Source organism: Lichenostomus cassidix, chromosome 28, assembly GCF_008360975.1.
Source record: "Lichenostomus cassidix isolate B80296 chromosome 28, HeHo_3.0, whole genome shotgun sequence".
NCBI lineage: Eukaryota > Metazoa > Chordata > Aves > Passeriformes > Meliphagidae > Lichenostomus > Lichenostomus cassidix.
In genome coordinates, this window is record NC_139508.1 from 1,520,765 (window position 1) to 1,547,124 (window position 26,360).

Genomic DNA, 26,360 nt, shown 5'->3' on the forward strand with positions numbered 1-26,360 from the left:
ACCTCAGAAATCCCAATTCCTGCTCCTGGGAAGGGGCAGAGCCAGCACAGCCTCCCTGGTCATCCCAATCCCTGTTTGGGGTGGAAATCTGACTCCTGGGAAAGGGCAGAACCTCAGGAATCCCAATTCCTGCTCCTGGGCAAGGGCAGGACAGCAGGACAGGGGATGAGGGACAGAACCGGGATGAGGACCCCAGACCCAGGAATGGGATCAGGGTCAGAGCCCCAGACCCAAAATGGGGATGAAGATCAGGATGAAGACCCCAGACCCAGGAGGAAGGGTCAGGATCAGGATGAGGACCCCAGGATTGGGATCAGGATTGGGATCAGGACGAGGACCCCAGACCCCAAATGGGGATGAGGACCCCAGACCCAGCAGGAAGGTTAGGATCAGGATGAAGATCAGGACTCGGATCCCAGCCCCAAATCAGGACTCAGACCCTAGCCCCAGATGGGACTCAGCCCCCAGCCCCAAATCAGGATGAGGACCCCAGACCCAGGATCAGGATGCAGATCAGGATGAGGACCCCAGACCCAAAATCGGGATGAGGATTGGGATGGCGATGAGGGTCAGGATCAGGACTCGGACCCCAGCCCCAGGATCAGGACTCAGACCCCAGCCCCAAATCAGGATGAGGACCCCAGACCCCAAATGATCAGAATGAGGACCCCAGACCCAGGATCAGGATGCAGATCAGGACTCAGACCCCAGCCCCAGGATCAGGACTCAGACCCCAGCCCCAAATCAGGACTCAGACCCCAGCCCCAAATCGGGATGATGACCCCAGCCCCAGGATTGGGATCAGGACTCAGCCCCCAGCCCCAGGATCAAGACTCAGCCCCCAGCCCCAAATGGGACTCAGCCCCCAGCCCCAGATGATCAGGACTCAGCCCCCAGCCCCAAATGGGACTCAGACCCCAGCCCCAAATGATCAGAACTCAGCTCAGCCCCCAGCCCCAAATGATCAGGACTCAGCCCCCAGCCCCAGGATCAGGACTCAGCCCCCAGCCCCAAATGGGATGATGACCCCAGCCCCAGGATTGGGATCAGAACTCAGCCCCCAGCCCCAAATGATCAGGACTCAGCCCCCAGCCCCAAATCAGGACTCGGACCCCAGCCCCAAATGGGATGATGACCCCAGACCCAGGATTGGGATCAGGATTGGGATCAGGACTCAGCCCCCAGCCCCAAATGATCAGGACTCAGCCCCCAGCCCCAAATGGGGATGCAGATCAGGACTCAGGCCCCAGCCCCAAATGATCAGGACTCAGCCCCCAGCCCCAAATGGGATGATGACCCCAGCCCCAGGATCAGGACTCAGCCCCCAGTCCCAAATGATCAGAACTCAGACCCCAGCCCCAAATCGGGATGAGGATCAGGACTCAGCCCCCAGCCCCAAAAGGGACTCAGCCCCCAGCTGACCAGCTGAGGCAGAAGGCCAGGCAGCCGAGGTTGGAGACGAGGTTGTTCAGCCGATGGTAAACTCCCCCGCGGTGCTTGAAGTACACGTTGAGCTTGGTGAACTCCAGCTGCACGTCGTTGATGTCGTGCAGGAACAGCACCAGGATGCCCACGTTGTGGTACCTGCGGGGAAAAATGGGGGAAATGGGGGAAAAATGGGGGAAAATGGGAAAAAGTGGGAAAAAAATGGGAAAAAACCAGAATAAATGGGGAAGAAGGGGGGAAAAAATGGGATAAAAGGGGAAAAATCGAGGAATGAAAGGGGGAAAAATGGGGAAATCAGGAGGGAATGGGGGAAAAATGGGGAAAAAGGAGGAAAATGGAATAAATGGGAAAAAGGGGAATCGAGGAATGAAGGAAAAATGGGGGAAAATCAGGGAGAAATGATGGGGAAAAAAGTGGGGAGGAAAAGGGCAAGGGAAAACAGAGAACAAAAAGGGGGAAAACAGGGAACAAAAAGGGGGAAAACAGGGAACAAAAAGGGGGAAAACAGGAGAAAAAAGGGGGAAAAGGGAGGTAACAGGGAAAAAAGGGGGGAAACAGGGAAAATGGGTGGAAAACAGGGAAAAAAGGGGGGAAAACACACAATTCCCACAGGATTCCCATGAGATTCCCACAGAATTTCCACACAATTCCCACAGGATTCTGACATGATTCCCACAGAATTCCCACACAATTCCTGCGGGATTCCCACAGAATTCCCACAGGTTTCCTACAGGATTCCCATGGTATTCCCACAGGATTCCCACAGTTTTCCCACACAATTCCCACATGATCTCCACAGAATTCCCACAGGATTCCCACATGATCTCCACAGAATTCCCATGAGATTCTCACAGAATTCCCACAGGATTCCCCCAGTTTTCCCACAGAATTCCCACAGAATTTCCACACAATTCAAACAGGATTCCCACACAATTCCAACACAACTCCAACACGATTCTCACACGATTCCCACACAATTCCCATACAATTCCCACAGAATTCCCACAGGATTCCCACAGAATTCCCACATGATTCCCACATGATTCCCACATGATTCCCCCAGTTTTCCCACAGGATTCCCACAGAATTCCCACAGAATCTCCACACAATTCCCACAGTTTTCCCCACATGATTCCCACATGATCTCCACACAATTCCCACAGTTTTCCCCAGTTTTCCCACAGGATTCCCACAGAATTCCCACGGAATTCCCACACAATTCAAACAGGATTCCCACACAATTCCAACAAAACTCCAACACGATTCTCACATGATTCCCATACGATTCCCATACAATTCCCACAGAATTCCCACAGGATTCCCACAGGATTCCCACACAATTCCCAAACAATTCCCACAGTTTTCCCACAGGATTCCCACAGAATTCCCACTGGATTCCCACATGATCTCCACAGAATTCCCGCAGGATTCCCACACAATTCCCACAGTTTTCCCCACTTTTCCCACAGGATTCCCACAGAATTTCCATGCAATTCAAACAGGATTCCCACACAATTCCAACACAACTCCAACACGATTCTCACACGATTCCCACACGATTCCCACACAATTCCCACACAATTCCCACAGAATTCCCACATGATTCCCACATGATTCCCCCAGTTTTCCCACAGGATTCCCACAGAATTCCCACAGAATCTCCACACAATTCCCACAGTTTTCCCACATGATTCCCACATGATCTCCACAGAATTCCCACAGGATTCCCATGGTATTCCCACCCAATTCCCACAGAATTCCCACACAATTCCCATGAGATTCCCACAAGATTCCCACAGGATTCTGACATGATTCCCACAGGATTCCCACAGAATTCTCATGGGATTCCCACAGGATTCTGACATGATTCCCACAGAATTCCCACAGGTTTCCTACAGGATTCCCACGGTATTCCCACATGATTCCCACAGTTTTCCCACACAAAATTCCCACAGTTTTCCCACATGATTTCCACAGAATTCCTGCAGGATTCCCACAGTTTTCCCACACGATCCCCACAGGATCCCACATGATTCCCACAATTTTCCCACACGATTCCCACAGGATCTCCACAGAATTCCTGCAGGATTCCCACAGGATTCCCACAGTTTCCCCACACAATTCCCAAACAACTCCCACACAATTCCCACAGAATTCCCCCATTTTCCCCCAGTTTCCCCCCATTTTCCCCCCAGTCCCCCCAGCATCCCCACCCCACCAGCTCTGACCGGAAGGCGTAGGAGGAGGCGAGGAGGGTCAGGGTGACCAGGTGGTGCAGCAGCATGACCAGCGAGTCCTTGCGCCACGTGTCCATGTAGGCTGTGGCGTACAGCGAGTGGCCGTAGAAACTGCCCTGCAGCAGGTAGGCGATGGCGATGTCCCCGGGGACCTCCATGCCCTGCCGCCAGCCTGGGGACAATGGGGACAGAGTGACCGTAGAAACTGCCCTGCAGCAGGTAGGCGATGGCGATGTCCCCTGGGACCTCCATGCCCTGCCGCCAGCCTGGGGACAATGGGGACAGAGTGACCGTAGAAACTGCCCTGCAGCAGGTAGGCGATGGCAATGTCCCCAGGGACCTCCATGCCCTGCCGCCAGCCTGGGGACACAGGGACAATGGGGACATTGCTGGGGATGGGCCATGCTGCCAGCCTGGGGACAATGGGACACAGGGGACATTGCTGGGGATGAGCTCAGGGCTGTCCCTCCATGCCCTGCCGACAGCCTGGGGACAAGGGACATTGCTGGGGTCACAGGGACCTCCATGCCCTGCCGCCAGCCTGGGGACACAGGGACAATGGGGACAGAGTGACCATAGAAACTGCCCTGCAGCAGGTAGGCGATGGCAATGTCCCCAGGGACCTCCATGCCCTGCCGCCAGCCTGGGGACAATGGGACACAGGGGACATTGCTGGGGATGGGCCACAATGGGGCTCAGGGCTCCCTGCTGCCAGCCTGGGGACACAGGGACAATGGGGACAGAGTGACCATAGAATGGGGACAGAGTGACCAGCAGGTAGGCGACAGCAATGTCCCCTGGGACCTCCATGCCCTGCCGCCAGCCTGGGGACAAGGGACATTGCTGGGGTCACAGGGACCTCCATGCCCTGCCGCCAGCCTGGGGACACAGGGGACACTGCTGATGTCACACTGAGGCACAGGGCTGTCCCTCCATGCCCTGCATCCAGCCTGGGGACACAGGGACATTGCTGATGTCACACTGGGGTCAGAGTGACCATAGAAACTGCCCTGCAGCAGGTAGGCGATGGCGATGTCCCCGGGGACCTCCATGCCCTGCCGCCAGCCTGGGGACACAGGGGACAATGCTGGGGACACAGGGACATTGCTGATGTCACACTGGGGACAGAGTGACCATAGAAACTGCCCTGCAGCAGGTAGGCGATGGCGATGTCCCCCGGGACCTCCATGCCCTGCCGCCAGCCTGGGGACAAGGGACATTGCTGATGTCACACTGAGGCACAGGGCTGTCCCTCCATGCCCTGCATCCAGCCTGGGGACACAGGGGACACTGCTGATGCCACAATGGGGACACAGGGACATTGCATGGCCATGCCATCAGCCTGGGGACACAGGGGACACTGCTGGGGATGAGCCATGCTGGGGCTCAGGGCTCCCTGCTGCCACCCTGGGGACACAGGGGACACTGCTGATGTCACACTGGGGACACGGGGACACATCTGGTGCCACCCTGGGGACACAGGGACACTCCTGGTGCCACTCAGGGCTGTCCCCGAGCAGCACCCAGGCAGGGCTGGATGGCGATTTGTGTCCCCAAAGTGTCCCTCTGTCACCAAACCCTGAGACCTGAGGGACAAACTGGATTTTGTGTCCCAAACTGTCCCTCTGTCACCAAACCCTGACTGGGACCTGAGGGACAAACTGGATTTTGTGTCCTTGGCCGTGGCAGGGGTGGAGTGACGGGAATGTCAAACCTTGATTTGGTGCAGGAGGTTGGAAATAAAGTGATTTTCAAGCCTTGATTTGGTGCAGTGAGTGGGAATAAAATTGTTTTCAAGCCCTAATTTAGTGCAGGGAGTGGAAATAAAGTGATTTTTAAGCCCTAATTTGGTTCAGGAGGTTGGAAATAAAGTGATTTTTAAACCTTGATTTTGTTTAGGGAGTGGGAATAAAGTGATTTTTAACCCCTGATTTGGTGCAGAGAGTGGGAACAAAATTATTTTTAAGCCCTGATTTGGTGCAGGAGGTTGGAAATAAAGTGATTTTAAAGCCTTAATTTTGTGCAGGAATTTTGAGGTGATTTTTAAACTCTGATTTGGTGCAGGGAGTGGGAATAAAGTGATTTTTAAGCCCTGATTTTATGCAGAGAGTGGGAATAAAATGATTTTCAAGCCCTGATTTGGTGCAGGAGGTTGGAAATAAAGTGGTTTTTAAACCTTGATTTTGTTCAGGGAGTGGGAATAAAGTGATTTTTAAGCCCTAATTTGGTGCAGGAGGTTGGAAATAAAGTGATTTTTAAACTGATTTGGTTCAGGAGGTTGGAAATAAAGTGATTTTTAAGCCCTGATTTTATGCAGAGAGTGGGAATAAAGTGATTTTTAAGCCCTAATTTGGTGCAGGGAGTGGAAATAAAGTGATTTTTAAACCTTGATTTTGTTCAGGGGTGGAAATAAAGTGATTTTTAAGCCCTGATGTGATTCAGGAGGTTGGAAATAAAGTGATTTTTAAGCCTTGATTTTGTTCAGGGAGTGGGAAAAAAGTGATTTTTAAGCCCTAATTTGGTGCAGGGAGTGGAAATAAAGTGATTTTTAACCCCTGATTTTATGCAGAAAATGAGAATAAAATGATTTTCAAGCCCTAATTTGGTGCAGGAGGTTGGAAATAAAGTGATTTTTAAACCTTGATTTTATGCAGGGAGTGGAAATAAAGTGATTTTCAAGCCCTAATTTAGTGCAGGGAGTGGAAATAAAATGATTTTTAACTCCTGATTTTATGCAGGGAGTGGGAATAAAGTGATTTTTAAACCTTGATTTTGTTCAGGGAGTGGGAAAAAAGTGATTTTTAACCCCTGATTTTATGCAGAGAGTGGGAATAAAATGATTTTCAAGCCCTAATTTGGTGCAGGGAGTGGAAATAAAGTGATTTTTAACCCCTAATTTGCTGCAGAGAGTGGAAATAAAGTGATTTTCAAGCCCTAATTTGATGCCAGGGGTGGAAATAAAGTGATTTTTCACCCTGGAAGACGGAGGGCGGGTCGTGGAAGAAGCGGTACTCGGTGCAGAAGAGCAGGTAGGCGCCGTAGCTCCAGGACAGGGAGTAGAAAAGCAATTTCCAGGCACTCTCAGGCATCTTGGCAGCATCCTTGGGCTGCAGGTTGCACCATTCCCCGAAGGGCTGCAAGGAGAAAAATTGGGGAAATTAATGGGAAAAGGGGAAAAACAACTTCAGGCTTGAAATTCGTATTTTTCCTTTTTTTTTTGCAGTAGTTGGTGTGTTGTTGGGGTGAATTAAATGGAGGTTGGGCGAAAAGAATTTAATTTTTAGGGGGATAAAAATTAAATTTATTGAAGGTCTGCAGGTGTATTTGGGGTTTACCTGAAATGGGTTAGACAGAGTTAAGAGAATAAAAATTAATTTTATTTATTGAAGGTTTTCAGGTGCATTTAGGGTTTATCTAAAATAGAGGTTGGGCAAAATTAGGGGAATAAAAATTAAATTTATTGAAGGTCTTGAGGTGTATTTAAAGTTTACCTGAAATAGAGGTTGGGCAAAGTTAAAAGAATAAAAAATAATTTAATTTATTGAAGGTCTTCAGGTGCATTTAGGGTTTTTCTAAAATAGAGGTTGGGTAAAGTTAAAAGAATAAAAAATAATTTAATTTATTGAAGGACCTTGAGGTGCATTTAGGTTTTATCTAAAATGGAGGTTAGAAAAAGTTCAGAGAATAAAAAATAATTTAATTTATTGAAGGTTTTCAGGTGCATTTAGGGTTTATCTAAAATGGAGGTTAGAATGGACCCAACACAGATTCACCTCAGTTTTTTGGAAATAAATGGACTCAGCATGGACCAGCCTTGGATTTTTTGGGAATAAACAGACCCAGCAAGGAAGAGCCTCAGGTTTTTTGGGGATAAATGGATCCAAAAAATTGGAATAGCATCATTGGAATGACCTCATTTTTTGGGAAAAAATGGACTCAGCATGGACCAGCCTCACATTTTTTCAGAATAAATGCACCCAGAATGGAACAACCTCAAATTTTTGGGGATAAACTGACCCAGAATGGAACAGCCTTGGGGATTTTTTGGGATAAATGGATCCAGCAAGGACGAGCCTCAGTTTTTTTGGGATAAATGGACCCAGAATGGAACAGCCTCAGTTTTTTTTGGAATAAATGGATCCAGAATGGAACAACCTCAGGTTTTTGGGAATAAATGGATCCAGAATGGAACAGCCTCAGGTTTTTGGGAATAAAGACCCAGCAAGGAAGAGCCTCAGTTTTTTTGGTTTTTTTTTTTTGGGATAAACTGACCCAGTTTAGTTTTTTGGGGAATAATCAAACCCAGCATGAAACAGCCTCAGGTTTTTGGGGAAAAAGTGGATCCAGAATGGGTCAGCCTCAGTTTTTTGGGAATAAATGGATCCAGAATGGAACAGCCTCGGGGATTCTTTGGGAATAAATGGACTCAGCATGGACCAGCCTCGGATTTTTTGGGAATAAAGACCCAGCAAGGAACATCCTCAGGTTTTTTGGGATAAATGGATCCAGAATGGAACAGCCTTGAGTTTTTTGGGAATAAATGGACTCAGCACAGAACAACCTTGGATTTTTTGGGGATAAACTGACCCAGAATGGAACAGCCTTGGGGATTTTTTGGGATAAATGGACCCAGCAAGGAACATCCTCAGGGTTTTTTTTTTTTAATAAACTGACCCAGAATGGACCAGCCTTGGATTTTTTGGGGATAAACTGACCCAGCAAGGAACAGCCTCGAGTTTTTGGGGAATAAATGGATCCAGCATGGACCAGCCTTGGATTTTTTTGGGGATAAATGGACTCAACACAGACCAGCCTTGGATTTTTTGGGAATAAACTGACCCAGAATGGAACAGCCTTGGGGATTTTTTGGGATAAATGGACTCAGCATGGACCAGCCTCAGTTTTTTGGGGATAAACAGACCCAGCAAGGAACATCCTCAGGTTTGTGGGAATAAATTGACCCAGCAAGGAACATCCTCAGGTTTTTTTTTGGAATAAACTGACCCAGAATGGACCAGCCTTGGATTTTTTGGGAATAAACTGACCCAGAATGGAACAGCCTCGGATTTTTTTGGGAATAATCAAACCCAGCACAGACCAGCCTCAGATTTTTTTGGGGATAAACTGACCCAGAACAGGTCCTACATCCCACCCCGAGGAACAGTGGGAAGGAGAAGGAAGCCCAGGGCAGAGCTGCTCCCAAAACCCCCAAAAAAATCCCCTCCAGGAGCTCCTGGAGATGAAAAAAAAATCCCCAAAAATCCCCTCCAGGAGCTCCTGGAGATGAAAAAAAAATCCCAAAAAATCCCCTCCAGCCGGAGATGAAAACAAAATGCCTGGAAAGTAACAGGACCTGCCCAGGTCAGCAGTTCTGCAGCCTCGATCCTAAATTAAGGCTCCAGCTGTCCCTGCAGGCTGACCCCTCTGCTGAGTCCCCCTTTTTCCTGGGGCTCTGAAAAAATTGGGATTTCCCTGCCCTGATCCCAAAAAAATTGGGATTTCCCAGCCCTGATCCCAAAAAAATCGGGATTTCCCAGCCCTGATCCCAAAAAAATCGGGATTTCCCAGCCCTGATCCCAAAAAAATCAGGATTTCCCAGCCCTGATCCCAAAAAAATAGGGATTTCCCAGCCCTGATCCCCAAAAAAATCGGGATTTCCCAGCCCTGATCCCAAAAAAAATTGGGATTTCCCAGCCCTGATCCCAAAAAAATCGGGATTTCCCAGCCCTGATCCCAAAAAAATGGGAAAAAATCAGGAAAAAATCAGGGAGATGGAAGGATGGATTTTTGGGGGGTGACAGCTCGGGGATGTGGGGAGAGTTTGGGGTGCTGGGATTTGGGGAAATCCACAGGGATTTGGGGTGGAATCCCTATTCCAGGGTGGGTTTGGGGTGCTGGGATTGACCTCAAATTCACCCCATAATGATCTGTGGGGTTCATGGGCAGGAACACCTTTTCCTATTCCAGAGAAGGATTTGGGATGTTGGGATTGACCTCAAATTCACCCCATAAGGATCTGTGGGGTCCATGGGCAATTTGGGATGTTGGGATTGACCTCAGATCCTGTTCACCCCACAGGGATTTGGGGTGGAAAGGATCTGTGGGGTTCATGGGCAGGAACACCTTTCCCTATCCCAGAGATGGATTTGGGATGCTGGGATTGACCTCAAACCCTGCTCACCCCATAAAGAACTGTGGGGTTCATGGGCAACTTGGGGTGCTGGGATTGGCCTCAAATCCCCACTCACCCCACAGGGATTTGGGGTTCTGTGGGGTCCATGAGGAGGGACATCTTCCCCTATCCCAGGGAGGATTTGGGATGCTGGGATTGACCTCAAATTCACCCCATAAGGATCTGTGGGGTTCCATGGGCAATTTGGGGCGCTGGGACTGACCTCAAGCCCTGCTCACCCCACAAGATTTGGGGTTCTGTGGGGTCAATGGGCAATTTGGGGCGCTGGGACTGACCTCAAGCCCTGCTCACCCCACAAGATTTGGGGCACAAGGAACCCCAAGGCTCACCCCATTCCAATCCAATCCCAGATTCCAGGGATGGGATCTGCCCCGGAGCAGCCCAGGGCCAGGCAGGTGACACCCGGATGTCCCCAGAGCATCCGGGGGGGGGATGGGGATGTCCTCCTGTCACCCGGCTGCGTTGCCATGGCGACGGCGCAGAGATGCTTGTTGCTAGGGCGACGGAGCTGCGTGGGGATGGATGTGCTTGTTGGGAGGGGAGCAGTGATGGCATGGCTCTGCTTAAAGGGCAACTCCTCATCATCATCATCATCATCCTCTTCTTCCTCCTCCTCCTCATCCTCATCCTCATCCTCATCCTCATCCTCATCCTCATCCTCATTCTCTTCTTCCTCATCCTCATTTTCCTTTTCCTCCTCCTCTTCATCCTCCTTTTCCTCCTCCTCTTCATCCTCCTTTTCCTCCTCCTTCTCCTCCTTTTCCTCCTCCTCCTCGTCCTCTTCCTTCTCCTCCTCATCTTCATTTTCCTCATCCTCATTTCCCTCATCCTCATTTTCCTTTTCCTCCTTTTCCTCCTCTTCCTCCTCCTCCTCCTCATCCTCATCTTCCTCATCCTCATCCTCGTTTTCCTTTTCCTCCTCCTCTTCATCCTCCTTTTCCTCCTCCTTCTCCTCCTTTTCCTCCTCCTCCTCCTCCTCTTCTTCCTCTCTCTTCCTCGTCCTCCTCCTCCTTCTCCTTCTCATGCTTATTTTCCTCATCCTCATTTTCCTTTTCCTCCTCCTCTTCCTCCTCCTCCTCCTCCTCATCCTCTTCCTCATTTTCCTCATCCTCATTTCCCTTTTCCTCCTCCTTTTCCTCCTCATCTTCCTCTTCTTCCTCGTCATCCTCCTCATCCTCCTCATCCTCATTTTCCTCTTCCTCCTCCTCCTCATCTTCATTTTCCTCATCCTCATTTTCCTTTTCCTCCTCCTCTTCATCCTCCTTTTCCTCCTCCTTCTCCTCCTCCTCCTCTTCTTTTTCTTCTCTCTTCCTCCTCCTCCTCCTCTTCTTCCTCTCTCTTCCTCATCCTCCTTCTCCTCATCCTCATCCTCATCTTCATCCTCATTTTCCTCATCCTCATTTTCCTTTTCCCCCCCTCTTCTTCCTCATTTTCCTCCTCCTCATCCTCCTCCTCCTCCTCCTCTTCCTCCTCCCTCTTCCTCTCTCTTCCTCGTCCTCATTCTCTTCTTCCCTCTTCCTCTTCTTCCTCCTCCTCCTCCTGGCCTTTCCCAGATCCTCCTCTCTCTTCCTCCCTCTTTGTCTCTCTTCCTCCTCTTCCTCCTCCTTCTCCTCTTCCTCCTCCTCCTCTTCTTCTTCCTCTTCCTCCTCCTGGCCTTTCCCAGGTCCTCCTCTTCTTCCTCCCTCCTCCTCCTCCTCCTCCCCACTCAGCTCTCCACTCTCACCTCACCCCCATTCCCTCAGCATTCCTCGGAAAACCCAAAATCCCAAAACCCCCAGGCGGCGGCAGCAGCAAAGGGGTTACGAATCGCGATTTGTTCGCCAGGAAAATCGCGATTTGTTCGCCAGGAAAATCGCGATTTGTTCGCCAGGAATTGCAATTCCCAAATCCCAAAAACACGCCGAGCCGGGCCGTGCCAGCTCTGCCCGCGGCACAGCGAGTTCCCGAGGGACACAAAGGAGCGGCTGGCACCGAGCTTTTCAGGGAATTGCCAGCTCCGAGCTTTTCAGGGAGCTGCCAGGGAAGGGATTTGGGGGTTCCTCGGAGAATCCTCCAAAAAATCCCAGTGAGGAGCGAAAATGTGGATTAAAAGGCAGGGAGAGACCCTCGGGTGTGGGATTTCTCCATCTTTTCCCAACTCTCTTCCCCATTTTCCCGTTGATTTTGGGGTGAAAACAGCAGGGATTTTTCCCGGGGACAGAGGGGAGGGAAGAGATTTTGGGTTTCCTCAGAGAATCCTTCAAAAGAATTGTGGTGGAGTTGGGAAAATCCCAGTTAGGAGCAGAAATGTGGATTAAAAGGCAGGGAGAGACCCTCGGGTGTGGGATTTCACCATCCTTTTCCAATCTCTACCCTTTTTCCAGTTAATTTTGGGGTGAAAACAGCAGGGATTTTTCCCGGGAAGAGAGGAGAGAGAAGGGATGTTGGATTTCTTTAGAGAATCCTCATTGCAAACTCAGAAAGGAGTTGTGGAGAAGTTGGGAAAATCCCAGTGAGGAGCAGAAATGTGGATTAAAAGGCAGGGAGAAATTCTCAGAGTGAGCTGAGTGGGGTTTGAGCATCCCTGTGGGATTTCTCCATCCTTTCCCAATTTTCTGCCCTTTTTCCAGTTAATTTTGGGGTGAAAACAGCAGGGATTTTTTCCCAGGAAGAGAGGGAAGAGATCCCATTCCATTCCCATTCCCATTCCTGGGAATTCCATCCCATTCCTTCCCCTCCCACCCAGGGAACAATTCCATCCCAAAATCCCACCCAACCCTGGTTTTGGCAGCTAAAAAACCCCAAATCCGGTAAAATATCCCCAAATTTTGGATCCCAGCAGAGCCTGGCAGGGTCAGGATTATCCTCCCTCCGTGCCTCAGTTTCCCTGATTCCCTTTCCAGATCCACCTCTTGGAAAAAAACTCATTTTTCCCACCAGAAAACGACCACTTGTTACTTTTTTTCTCTTTTTTTCCCCTATTTTTCCCCAGATTCTTTGTCCCCCGAGGGCAGCTCTGAGGACACCCCACGTGCTGAGCCAGCAGCAGGGAATAAAGAGCTCTTTGTTGTGGCTTTTTGTGGTTTTTTTCTCCTCTCCGGAGCTTCCAGAGTTTGTGTTTGGAGCAGAAAAAAAAATCAGAGTTTTTTCCCCCCAGCTCGGTGTCACTTTTTGGGGACATTTCCTCCCTTTCCCAGTCACCCCCCAGGGCTGGGATGGGAAAAATCCAATCCTGAATTTATTTTATTTAATTGAAAATTAAATTTTTAATTTTTTTTTTTTTAATTGAAAAGGGTGAGAGGAATTTGTCCAAATGGCTAAAAAGGACATCAGGAATCTTTCGTTCCCAACTCCCACATCCTCCCTGCAGCTTCTCCCAATCCTCCCTTCCAGCCTTGCTTCCCTGAGCTCGTTTTCCCACATTTTCCAATATTTTCCAACATATTTCCCAATCTTTCCCAATATTTTCCAACATTTTCCCAATATTTCCCAATATTTTCCAATATTTTCCCATATTTTCCAACATTTTCCTACATTTTCTGATATTTTCCAATATTTTCCAATATTTCCCACTATTTTCCAATATTTTCCAACATATTTTCCTACATTTCCCAAGATTTTCCCATATTTTCCAATATTTTCCAGTATTTTCCAGTATTTTCCAGTATTTTCCAACATCTTCCCACTTTTTCCAATATTTTCCAATATTTTGCCACATTTTCCTACATTTCCCTACATTTTCCAACATATTTTCCCACATTTTCCAATCTTTTTCAACATTTTCCCACATTTTCCAGTATTTTCCAATATTCCACTATATTTTCCAAGATTTTCCTACATTTTCCAATATTTCCCAACATTTTCCCACATTTTCCAGTATTTTCAAACATTTTCTTACATCTTCCAATATTTTCTCACATTTTCCGACATTTCCCAATATTTCCCAATATTTTCCCACATTTTCCCACATTTTCCAGTATTTTCTAATATTTCCCAATATTTTCCAGTATTTTCCCACATTTTCCCACATTTTCCAGTATTTTCAAACATTTTCTTACATCTTCCAATATTTTCCCACATTTTCCCACATTTCCCACATTTTCCTACATTTTCCAACATTTTCTGACATTTTCCAGTATTTTCCCACATTTTCCTACATTTTCCCAATATTTCCCAATATTTTCCCACATTTTCCCACATTTTCCAGTATTTTCTAATATTTCCCAATATTTTCCAGTATTTTCCCAGATTTTCCCAATATTTCCTATTTCCCAATATTTTCCCACATTTTCCAGTATTTTCCAATATTTCCCAACATTTCCCACATTTTCCAATATTCTCCAACATTTTCCAACATCTTCCCACATTTTCCAATATTTCCCAATATTTCCCAATATTTTCCCACATTTTCCAGTATTTTCAAATATTTTCTTACATCTTCCAATATTTTCCAATATTTTCCCACATTTCCCAATATTTTCCAGTATTTTCCCACATTTTCCAATATTTTCCCACATTTTCCCACATTTTCCCACAAATATTTCTCAATATTTTCCAATATTTTCCCACATTTTCCAGTATTTTCCAATATTTTCCCTCATCTTCCCACATTTTCCAATATTTTCCAACATCTTCCCACATTTCCCAATATTTCCCAATATTTCCCAATATTTCCCAATATTTCCCAATATTTCCCAATATTTCCCAATATTTCCCAACATTTCCCAATATTTCCCAATATTTCCCAATATTCTCTAATATTTTCCAATATTCTCCAATATTCTCCAATATTTTCCAATATTTCCCAATATTCTCCAACATTTCCCAATATTTCCCAATATTCTCCAATATTTTCCCACATTTCCCAACATTTCCCCTGCAGAGGCCACCAGCATCTCCTACAAATCAGGACCAAAAAAAATGAACTTTGCAGGACAAACCTTTGGGGACAGAGGAAGGTGACACCTTCCCCCATCCCGGCCCAGAGCCTGGCTGAGCTCCAGAGGTTCCTCCAACCTTTTTCCAGCTCCTTTTCCAGCTCAGCTACCCTCGGGGATATTTAATTAACTCAGACGTGCTCAGGTTGCTGCTGGGGACACAGCAAGGACACCGCGGGGACAATCCAGGCTGGGAGAACTTCCCGAGGGGTTTGGGTTGAATTGCTGCAATTCCTGCAGAGTTTCCTGCGGTTTTCACCCCAAAATTAACGGGGGAAGGGCAGAGAGTTGGGAAAGGATGGAGAAATCCCACAGGGTTCACTCTGAGAATCTCTCCTTGCCTTTTAATCCACATTTCTGCTCCTAACTGGGATTTTCCCAACTTCTCCACAACTCATTTCTGCGTTTGCAGTGAGGATTTTGTGAGAAAACCCGAAATTTCTTCCTTCTCCTCTGTCCCCGGGAAAAATCCCTGCTGTTTTCACCCCAAAATTAATGGGGAAAGGGCAGAAAATTGGGAAAGTATGGAGAAATCCCACAGGGATGCTCAAATCCCACACCCGAGGGTCTCTCCCTGCCTTTTAATCCACATTTCTGCTCCTCACTGGGATTTTCCCAACTCCTCCACAACTCATTTCTGAGTTTGCGGCGAGGATTCTGTGAGGAAACCCAAAATCTCTTCCCTCTCCTCTGTCCCCGGGAAAAATCCCTGCTGTTTTCACCCCAAAATAAATAGGAAAAAGGGCAGAGAGTTGGGAAAGGATGGAGAAATCCCACAGGGATGCTCAAACCCCACACACGAGGGTCTCTCCCTGCCTTTTAATCCACATTTTCACACCTCACTGGGATTTTCCCAACTCCTCCACAACTCATTTCTGAGTTTGCAGTGAGGATTCTGTGAGAAAATCCTAAATTTCTTCCTTCCCCTCTGTCCTACGGAAAAATCCCTGCTGTTTTCACCCCAAAATTAATGGGAAAAAGGGCACAGAGTTGGGAAAGGATGGAGAAATCCCACAGAGATGCTCAAACCCCACATCGAGGGTCTCTCCCTGCCTTTTAATCCACATTTTCGCTCCTAACTGGGATTTTCCCAACTTCACCACAATTCTTTTGGAGGATTCTCTGAGAAAACCCAAAATCCCTTCCCTCCCCTCTGTCCCCAGGAAAAATCCCTGCTGTTTTCACCCTAAAATTAATAGGAAAAAGGGCAGAAAATTTGGAAAGGATGGAGAAATCCCACACCGAGGGTCTCTCCCTGCCTTTTAATCCACATTTCCACTCCTCACTGGGATTTTCCCAACTTCTCCACAACTCCTTTCTGAGTTTTCAGTGAGGATTTTGGAGCAGCAGGACCAGATCTGCCCTGAGGAGGGTGAGGAGAAAATCACCCCAAAAAACTGCTGGAAAATCTCCCCTAAAATCCCAAAGGAAATCCTTCCCATCGCCTGCATCACCTCTGCTGCTGGGATTGGGATTTGGGATCGGAATTCGGGGTGATTAGGGCTGGGGGAACTGCTGGGATTGGGATTTAGGATTGGGATTTGGGGTGATCAGAGTTGGAGGAACTATGAGGATCAGGATTTGGGATCAGGATTTGGGGTGATCAGAGCTCAGGGAACTGCTGGGATTGGGATTTGGGATTATGATTTGGGGTGATTAGAGCTGGGGGAACTGCTGGGATTGGGATTTGGGATTGGGATTTGGGGTTATCAGAGCTCAGGGAGCTGCTGGGATTGGGATTTGGCTGATCAGAGTTAGGGGAACTGTGAGGATCAGAATTTGGGGTGATCAGAGCTGGGGAACTCCTGGGATTGGGATTTGGGATTAAGATTTGGGGTGATTAGGGCTGGAGGACCTGCTGGGATCAGAATTTGGGACTGGGATTGGGGGTGATCAGAGCTGGAGGAGCTGCTGGGATTGGGATTTGGGGTGATCAGAGTTGGGGGAACTGAGAGGATGAGGATTTGGGGTGATCAGAGCTCAGGGAACTCCTGGGATTGGGATTTGGGATCAGGATTTGGGATGATTAGAGCTCAGGGAGCTGCTGGGATCAGGATTTGGGATGATCAGAGCTGGAGGATCTGCTGGGATTGGGACTTGGGGTGATCAGAGTTGGGGGAACTGTGAGGATCAGGATTTGGGGTGATCAGAGCTCAGGGAGCTGCTGGGATTGGGATTTGGGATCAAGATCTGGGGAATCAGAGTTGGGGGAACTGCTGGGATCTGGATTTGGGATCAGGATTTGGGGAATCAGAGCTGGAGGATCTGCTGGGATTGAGATTTGGGATCAGAATTTGGAGTGATCAGAGCTGGGGAACTCCTGGGATTGGGATTTGGGATCAGAATTTGGGGTGATCAGAGCTCAGGGAACTGCTGGGATCAGAATTTGGGATCAGGATTTGGGGTGATCAGAGCTAGGGGAGACCCAAGGCCCTGCTGAGAGCACAGAAGAGCCTCAGAAGCTCTCAGAAGCTCTCAGAAGCTCTCAGAAGCTCTCAGAAGCTCTCAAAAGTTCCTCAAAAGTTCCTCAAAAGTTCCTCAAAAGTTCCTCAGAAGTTCCTCAAAAGTTCCTCAGAAGAAGTTCCTCAGAAGTTCCTCAAAAGTTCCTCAAAAGTTCCTCAGAAGTTCCTCAGAAGTTCCTCAGAAGTTCCTCAGAAGTTCCTCAGAAGTTCCTCACAGGTTTCTCAGAAGTTCCTCAGAAGTTCCTCAGAGTTTTCTCAGAGGTCCCTGCTGGACTCCCACAGCAACCATCCCACACTTTTGGTTCCCAAATTATCCAAAAAAAATCCTCTCAGATCCTCAAAATGAGGAAAATGTGAATCCACCCAGTGGGAGAAAATCCTGAGAAAGGGAGAAGTTCCCAGGGTTGAAAAACTCATTTTTTTTCCTCCTTGGATGATCCCAGAAATCCCAAATGATCTCTCTGAGGTCCAACCTGATCTCCTGAAGGTTTTACAGGAAAATCCACTTTTTCCTGACAGATTTTACAGAAAAATCTCCAACTTTCCTCCTGAAAGTTTTACACGAAAATCCACATTTTCCCTCCTGAAGGATTTACAGAAAAATCCACAACTTCCTGACAGATTTTACACAAAAATCCCCAATTTCCCTCCTGATGGATTCACACAAAAATCCACATTTTCCCTCCTGAAGGTTTTACAGGAAAATCCTCAACTTCCCTCCTGAAGGTTTTACAGAAGAAATTCACATCTTCCTGACAGATTTTACACAAAAATCCACAATTTCCCTCCTGACAGATTTTACAGGAAAATCCACAACTTCACTCCTGACAAATTTTACACAAAAATCCACATTTTCCCTCCTGAAGGTTTTACAGAAAAAATCCACATCTTACTGACAGATTTTACACAAAAATCCCCATTTTCCCTCCTGAAGGATTTACAGAAAAATCCACAACTTCCTGACAGATTTTACAGAAAAATCCTCAATTTCCCTCCTGAAGGTTTTACAGAAAAATCCACATTTTCCCTCCTGAAGGTTTTACACAAAAATCCACATTTTCCCTCCTGAAGGATTTACAGAAAAATCCACAACTTCCTGACAGATTTTACAGAAAAATCCACATTTTCCCTCCTGAAGGATTTACAGAAAAATCCACAACTTCCTGACAGATTTTACACAAAAATCCCCAATTTCCCTCCTGATGGATTCACACAAAAATCCACATTTTTCCTTCCTGACAGATTTTACAGAAAAATCCACAACTTCCCTCCTGAAGGTTTTACAGAAAAAATTCACAACTTCCTGACAGATTTTTACAGAAAAATCCTCAATTTCCCTCCTGAAGGTTTCACACAAAAATCCACATTTTCCCTCCTGAAGGTTTTACATAAAAATCCCCATTTTCCCTCTTGAAGGTTTTACACCAAAATCCACATCTTCCTGACAGATTTTACAGAAAAATCCTCAACTTCACTCCTGAAGGTTTTACAGAAAAATCCCTGTTTTTCCCTCCTGAGGGTTTTACAGGAAAATCCCCAATTTCCCTCCTGAAAGTTTTACACAAAAATCCACATTTTTCCTCCTGAAGGTTTTACAGAAGAAATTCACATCTTCCTGACAGATTTTACACAAAAATCCACAATTTCCCTCCTGACAGATTTTACAGGAAAATCCACAACTTCACTCCTGACAAATTTTACACAAAAATCCACATTTTCCCTCCTGAAGGTTTTACAGAAAAAATCCACATCTTACTGACAGATTTTACACAAAAATCCCCATTTTCCCTCCTGAAGGTTTTACAGGAAAATCCCCAACTTCACTCCTGACAGATTTTACAGAAAAATCCACATTTTCCCTCCTGAAGGTTTTACAGAAAAAATCCACATTTTTCCCTCCTGACAGATTTTACAGAAAAATCCACATTTTCCCTCCTGAAGGTTTTACAGAAAAAATCCACATTTTTCCCTCCTGACAAATTTTACACAAAAATCCCCTTTTTCCCTCCTGAAGGTTTTACAGAAAAATCCACATCTTCCTGACAGATTTTACACAAAAATCCCCATTTTCCCTCCTGAAGGATTCACACAAAAATCCCCATTTTCCCTTCTGAAGGTTTTACAGAAAAATCCTCAACTTCCCTCCTGAAGGTTTTACAGAAAAAATCCACATCTTCCTGACGGATTTTACAGAAAAATCCTCAATTTCCCTCCTGAAGGTTTTACAGAAAAATCCACATTTTCCCTCCTGACAGATTTTACAGAAAAATCCACATTTTCCTGACAGATTTTACAGGAAAATCCACATTTTCCCTCCTGAAGGTTTTACACAAAAATCCACATTTTCCCTCCTGAAGGTTTTACAGGAAAATCCACAACTTCACTCCTGACAGATTTTACAGAAAAATCCCCAATTTCCCTCCTGAAGGTTTTACAGAAAAATCCACATTTTCCCTCCTGACAGATTTTACAGAAAAATCCCCATTTTCCCTCCTGACAGATTTTACACAAAAATCCACAACTTCCTGACAAATTTTACACAAAAATCCCATTTTCCCTCCTGAAGGATTCACACAAAAGTCCCCATTTTCCCTCCTTCCCAGCAGCCATTCCCGCCAGGAGAAGCTCCCAAATCCCTTTCAAAATGGCATTTTTTCCCTCCCTGCCCTCGGGGAAAGGCGATGCCAACCTGCTCGGGATGTGGGAAATGCAGATGGGAAACTCTCAGCTCCCCTCGCCTTCTGCAGTTACACCCTGACCCAGTTCTTTCCCCAGGAATAAATCCTGGGAGCTGCTGGGAGCTTCTCAGGGATCAGGGAGGATCCAGGAGGTTGAGGTTTGGGATGGAGAGACTCGGGGGAGGGGAAATGGGGTGGGGAGGGTTTGGAGGTTTTGGGTTGGGATTGCCTGAAGCGTCAGTTCAGCACTTCCTGCTGCCCGAATTCCAGAATTCCCTCCAATCCAGAATTCCCTCCAATTCAGAATTCCCTGCAGTTCAGAATTCCCTGCAGCCCAAAATCTAACATTCCCTGCAGTTCAGAATTCCCTGCAGCCCAAATCCATCATTCCCTGCAGCCCAAATCCAGAATTCCCTCCAATCCAGAATTCCCTCCAATCCAGAATTCCCTCCAATCCAGAATTCCCTCCAATTCAGAATTCCCTGCAGCCCAAAATCCAGCATTCCCTGCAGTTCAGAATTCCCTGCAGCCCAAATCCAGAATTCCCTCAAATTCAGAATTCCCTCCAATCCAGAATTCCCTCCAATCCAGAATTCCCTCAAATTCAGAATTCCCTCCAATCCATCATTCCCTGCAGCCCAAATCCAGAATTCCTTCCAGCCTCAATTCAGAATTCCTCCAATCCAGAATTCCCTCCAATCCAACATTCTCTCCAGCTTCAATCCAGCATTCTCTTAACCTCAATCCAGCATTCCCTGCTGCCCAAATCCAGAATTCCCCCCAATTCAGAATTCCCTCCAATCCTGCATTCCTTGCAGCCCAAATCCAGCATTCCCTGCAGTCTCAATTCAGAATTCCCTCCAATCCAGAATTCCCTGCAGCCCAAAATCCAGAATTCCTTCCAGGCCAAATCCAGAATTCCCTCAAATCCAGAATTCCCTCCAATCCAGCATTCTCTCTGTCCTCAATTCAGAATTCCCTTCAATCCAGCATTCCCTGCTGCCCAAAATCCAGAATTCCTTCCAGCATCAATCCAGAATTCCTTCCAATCCCGAATTTCCTGCAGCCCCCCGGATTGTGTCACCTCTGCCACCCCCAGGATTGTCACCTCTGCCACACCCCGGCATTGTCACCTCTGCCACCTCCGGCATTGTCACCTCTGCCACCCCCGGCAGTGTCACCTCTGCCACCCCCGGATTGTGTCACCTCTGCCACCCCCGGGATTGTCACCTCTGCCACCCCCGGCATTGTCACCTCTGCCACCCCCGGGATTGTCACCTCTGCCACCCCCGGGATTGTCACCTCTGCCACCCCCGGCATTGTCACCTCTGCCACCCCCGGATTGTCACCTCTGCCACCCCCGGATTGTCACCTCTGCCACCCCCGGCAGTGTCACCTCTGCCACCCCCGGGATTGTCACCTCTGCCACCCCCGGCATTGTCACCTCTGCCACCCCCGGGCCGCTGGGAAAAGCGGGAAGGAACAACGGCGACATTGCGGGGATGGAAAATGGAGGGGGAAGGAGCAGGAGGGTGATAAATCCTACAGGATGTAGCCTCGGGAAAAGGCAGGGAATGCCGGAAAAATGTGGGGAAAAATTGGGAAAAATCTGGGAAAAACCCAGGAAAAATCTGGGGAAAAATTGGGAAAAAATCTGGGAAAAACCTAGAAAAAAAACCTGGGAAAAATCTGGGGAAAACTGGGGGAAAATCTGGGAAAAAACTCAGGAAAAAACCTGGGGAAATCTGGGAAAAACCTGGGGAAAATCTAGGAAAAAACAGAAAAAAACCTGGGGAAAACCGGGAATAAATAACCTTCAGGCTTGTCGGGATGCAGGGATGGAAACATGGAGGGGAAAGGAACAGGGGGGGATCTGGAGGGTGATAAATCCTACAGGATGTAGCGCCGGGGAAAGGCAGGGAATCCCGGGAAAATGTGGGGAAAATCTGGGAAAAAATTGGGAAAAATCTGGGAAAAAATTGGGAAAAACCCAGGAAAAAAAAACTGGGAAAAACTGGGGGAAAACCAGGGAAAATCTGGGGGAAATCTGGGGAAAACCCAGAAAAAAAAACTGGGAAAAATCTGAGGAAAATCTGGGAGAAACAGGCGAAAACCTGGGAAAAACCGGGAATAAATAACCTTCAGCCTTGTCGGGATGCAGAGATGGGAACATGGAGGGGAAAGGAGCAGGGGGGATCTGGAGGGTGATAAATCCTATAGGATGTAGCTTCGGGGAAAGGCAGGGAATGCCGGAAAAATCTGGGAAAAAATTGGGAAAATCCAGGAAAAAAACTGGGAAAAATCTGGGGGAAATCTGGGAAAAACCAGGAAAAAACCTGGGAAAAACCGGGAATAAATAACCTTCAGGCTTGTCGGGATGCGGGGATGGGAAAATGGAGGGGGAAAGAGCAGTGGGGGATCTGCCGGATGCTCAATCCTACTGGATTCAGCGCCGGGAAATGGCAGGGAATGCCGGAAAAATCCGGGAATAACCGGGAAAAACCGGGAATGAATAACCTTCAGCCTTGTCGGGCTGCGGGGATGGGAAGATGGAGGGGAAAGGAGCAGGAGGAGCTCTGCCGGTGCACAGAATCCCGGAAAAATCTGGGGAAAACCTGGGAAAAACCGGGAATAAATAACCCTCAGGCTTGCCGGGATGCAGGGATGGGAAGATGGAGGGGAAAGGATGCAGCGGGAGCTCTGCCGGTGCACGGAATCCAGGAAAAATCCGGGAATAACCGGGAAAAACCGGGAATAAATAACCCTCAGCCTTGTCGGGATGCGGGGATGGGAAAATGGAGGGGGAAGGAGCAGGGGAAGATCTGCCGGTGCACAGAATCCCGGAAAAATCTGGGAATAACCGGGAAAAAACCGGGAATAAATAACCTTCAGGCTTGCCGGGATACAGGGATGGAAACATGGAGGGGGAAGTAGCAGGAGGAGCTCTGCCGGTGCACAGAATCCCGGAAAAATCTGGGAATAACCGGGAAAAATCCGGGAATAAATAACCCTCAGCCTTGCCGGGATACAGGGATGGAAAATGGAGGGGAAAGGATGCAGCGGGAGCTCTGCCGGTGCACAGAATCCCGGAAAAATCTGGGAAAACCTGGGAAAAACCGGGAATAAAAAACCTTCAGGCTTGTCGGGATGCGGGGATGGGAAGATGGAGGGGAAAGGAGCAGAGGAAGATCTGCCGGATGCTCAATCCTACTGGATGCAGCGCCAGGAAAAGGCATGGAATGCCGGAAAAATCCGGGAATAACCGGGAATAAACGGGAATAATCAGCCTCAGGCTTGCCGGGATGCGGGGATGGAAACATGGAGGGGGAAGGAGCAGGAGGAGCTCTGCCGGTGCACGGGGATGCTCAGCCCTGAAGGATGCAGCGCCGGGAAACGGCACGAAATCCCGGAAAAAATCCGGGAATAACCGGGAAAAACCGGGAATAAATAACCCTCAGGCTTGCCGGGATGCGGGGATGGGAACATGGAAGGGGAAAGGATGCAGCGGGAGCTCTGCCGGTGCACAAAATCCAGGAAAAATCTGGGGATAACCGGGAAAAACCGGGAAAAAATAACCCTCAGGCTTGCCGGGATGCGGGGATGGGAAAATGGAGGGGAAAGGATGCAGCGGCGGAGGAAGAAGCTGGGATAACCTGGAAGGAAAATCCCTGAGCCTGGCGGGGATGGGAACGCGGCGGGTTTCGCTGAACCCCTCGGGGTTCTCCATCCTCGGCCCTGCGGCCGGATTTGGGGGCGTTTCCCCCTCGTTCAGGGCCGGAAAAGGTGAATTTTGTACCCCAAAAACCGCGGGTGGAGGGAGCATAGCGTCCGCGGCTCCCCAGCTCCATCCCAGTATATCCCAGTACATCCCAGCTCCATCTCAGTGCATCCTAGTACATCCCAGCTCCATCCCGGTACATCCCAGTATATCCCAGTACATCCCAGTACATCCCAGCTCCATCCCAGTATATCCCAGTACATCCCAGCTCCATCTCAGTGCATCCTAGTACATCCCAGCTCCATCCCGGTACATCCCAGCTCCATCCCAGTACATCCCAGCTCCATCCCAGTGCATCCCAGTACATCCCAGCTCCATCCCAGTGCATCCCAGTGCATCCCAGCTCCATCCCAGTACGTCCCAGTACATCTCAGCTCCATCCCAGTACATCCAAGTACATCCCAGTATATCCCAGCTCCATCTCAGCTCCATCTCAGCTCCATCCCAGTATATCCCAGTACATCCCAGTACATCCCAGCTCTCCATCCCAGTACATCCAAGTACATCCCAGCTCCATCTCAGCTCCATCCCAATACATCCCAGTGCACCCCAGTACATCCCAGTACATCCTAGTACATCCCAGCACATCCCAGCTCCATCCCAGTACATCTCAACTCCATCTCTGCTCCATCCCAGCTCCATCCCAGTACATCCCAGCTCCATCCCAGCTCCATCCCAGCACATCCCAGTACATCTCAGCTCCATCCCAAATCCCATTCCAGCTCCATCCCAGCTTCATCTCCATCCCAGTACATCCCAGCTCCCTCTCAGCTCCATCCGCTCTCCATCCCAGCTCCATCTCAGCTCCATCCCAGCTCCACCTCTGCTCCATCCGCTCTCCATCCCAGCTCCATCTCGCTCCATCTCAGCTCCATCTCCATCCCAGCTCCCTCTCAGCTCCATCCCCTCTCCATCCCAAATCCCATCCCCATCCCCACCGCCGCACTGACCCGAAAAATCCTCCTCGAGCAGGCTCTGCGCAGCGCCGTCCAGCCCAGCGCGCAGATCCCGCACAGCAGCACCTCCGGCCAGCCCAGGTGAGCGTTCTCCGCCCAGGTGCGCCTCGCCAGCTCCCAGCCGCAATCCCCGCAGCCCCGCGCCGCCTCGGCCAGGCTGCCGTAGCCCCGGCGGAGCAGCTCGGCGTAGCCCGGCATGGGCTCCGGAGGAGGCATCGCGGAGCTCCACGGTCGCAGCGCCGCGCAGGCTCCAGCGCGGAGCTCCACGGGTCGCGGCGCCGCGCAGGCTCCAGCGCGGTGCTCCTCCGCGGTTGGCCCCAGCGCGGAGCTCCACCGCGCTCCCCCCGCGCTGGAGCCGCCCCCCGGCACGGCACGGCTCGGCACGGTTTTCCTGCCCCTCTGCGGAGGAGGGACGGAGCGGAGAGGAGATGAAAACGGAAGGGAAAGCTCGGGAGAGAGGAAGGGAGAGGAAAATGCGGATTTTCGGTGATGGAATGGAGGGGAAAGGGGATGGGACTGGGGCTGGGGACAGCGAGGGGATGGCAGTTTGGGGTTCCGGGGGACAATTTGGGGTTCCGGGTACAAATTTGGGGTTCCGGGTACAAATTTGGGGGACTTAGATGCCAATCTGGGGGTCTGGGCGGCCGGTTTGAGGGGTTCAAGTGTAAATTTTGGGGTCTAGGGTGCCAATCTGGGGACTCAGACCCCAATTTGGGGATCTGGGGCGCTAATTTAGGGGGTTCAAGTGTAAATTTTGGGGTCTCGGGTGACAATTTGAGGACTCAGACCCAAATTTGGGGATCTGGGGCGCCTATTTGGGGGGTTCACGTGTAAATTTTGGGGGCTCAAATGTAAATTTGGGGGTCTCAGGTGCCAATTTTGGGGTCTCAGGTGCCAGTTTAGGGGGTTCAAGTGCAAATTTGGGGGTTCCGGATACAAATTTGGGGGACTTAGATGCCAGTTTGGGGGTCTGAGCCTCCAGTTTAGGGGGTTCAAGTGCAAATTTGGGAGTTCCGGGCGTCACTTTGGGGTCTCGGGTGACAATTTGGGGACTCAGACCCCAATTTGGGGATCTGGGGCGCTAATTTGGGGGGTTCAAGTGCAAATTTGGGGGTTCTGGAAGCTATTTGGGGGGCTTAGATGCCAATTTTGGGGGTCTCAGGTGCCAATTTAGGGGGTTCGAGTGCAAATTTGGGGTCTCAGGTGGCAATTTGGGGTCCCCAGGGCCAATTTGGGGTCCCGGGTGCAAATTTGGGGGACTTAGATGCCAATCTGGGGGTCTGGGCGGCCAGTTTGAGAGGTTCAAGTGTAAATTTTGGGGTCTAGGGTGCCAATTTGGGGACTCAGACCCCAATTTGGGGGACTCGGACCCCAGTCTGGGGGACTCAGAACCCAATTTGGGGATCTGGGGCGCCCATTTGGGGGGTTCAAGTGCAAATTTGGGGTCTCAGGTGGCAATTTGGGGTTCCCAGGGACAATTTAGGGTCCCCAGGACCAATTTGGGGTTCCGGGTGGAAATTTGGGGGACTTAGATGCCAATCTGGGGGTCTGGGCAGCCAGTTTGAGGGGTTCAAGTGTAAATTTTGGGGTCTCGGGTGACAATTTGGGGACTCAGACCCCAATCTGGGGGACTCAGACCCCAATCTGGGGGACTCAGAAGCCAATTTGGGGATCTGGGGCGCCCATTTGGGGGG

The 26,360-nt window shown here is 49.0% G+C and overlaps 1 protein-coding gene and 1 long non-coding RNA gene across 2 annotated transcripts; both read right to left on the minus strand.

Annotated features, from left to right (window-relative positions):
- Positions 1-1,406: 1,406 nt before the first annotated feature.
- On the minus strand, positions 1,407-24,952 carry LOC146426096 (ceramide synthase 1-like). The gene is made up of 4 exons (XM_085040148.1): positions 24,661-24,952; positions 6,658-6,817; positions 3,675-3,855; positions 1,407-1,584 (listed from the first exon to the last, which is right to left on the minus strand). Exons 1-4 carry the CDS (start codon positions 24,880-24,882, stop codon positions 1,407-1,409), a joined length of 741 nt encoding a protein of 246 aa, XP_084896274.1. The 5' UTR covers positions 24,883-24,952.
- On the minus strand, positions 13,119-13,509 carry LOC146426097 (uncharacterized). Its single transcript, XR_014846279.1, has 2 exons — positions 13,380-13,509; positions 13,119-13,308 (listed from the first exon to the last, which is right to left on the minus strand). It is a non-coding gene; the product is annotated as an uncharacterized LOC146426097 (long non-coding RNA).
- Positions 24,953-26,360: the final 1,408 nt, after the last annotated feature.

Bases quoted from the DNA above. Each gene is read 5' to 3' on its own strand.
- LOC146426096 (XM_085040148.1), bottom strand. From the start codon at position 24,882: ATGCCTCCTCCGGAGCCCATGCCGGGCTACGCCGAGCTGCTCCGCCGG. The intron at 3,856-6,657 runs GTGAAAAATCAC...CATTGTCCCCAG, and splicing joins CCCGCCCTCCGTCTTCCAGG to GCTGGCGGCAGGGCATGGAG. The intron at 1,585-3,674 runs GTCAGAGCTGGT...TTTTCCCCGCAG, and splicing joins GCCTCCTCCTACGCCTTCCG to GTACCACAACGTGGGCATCC.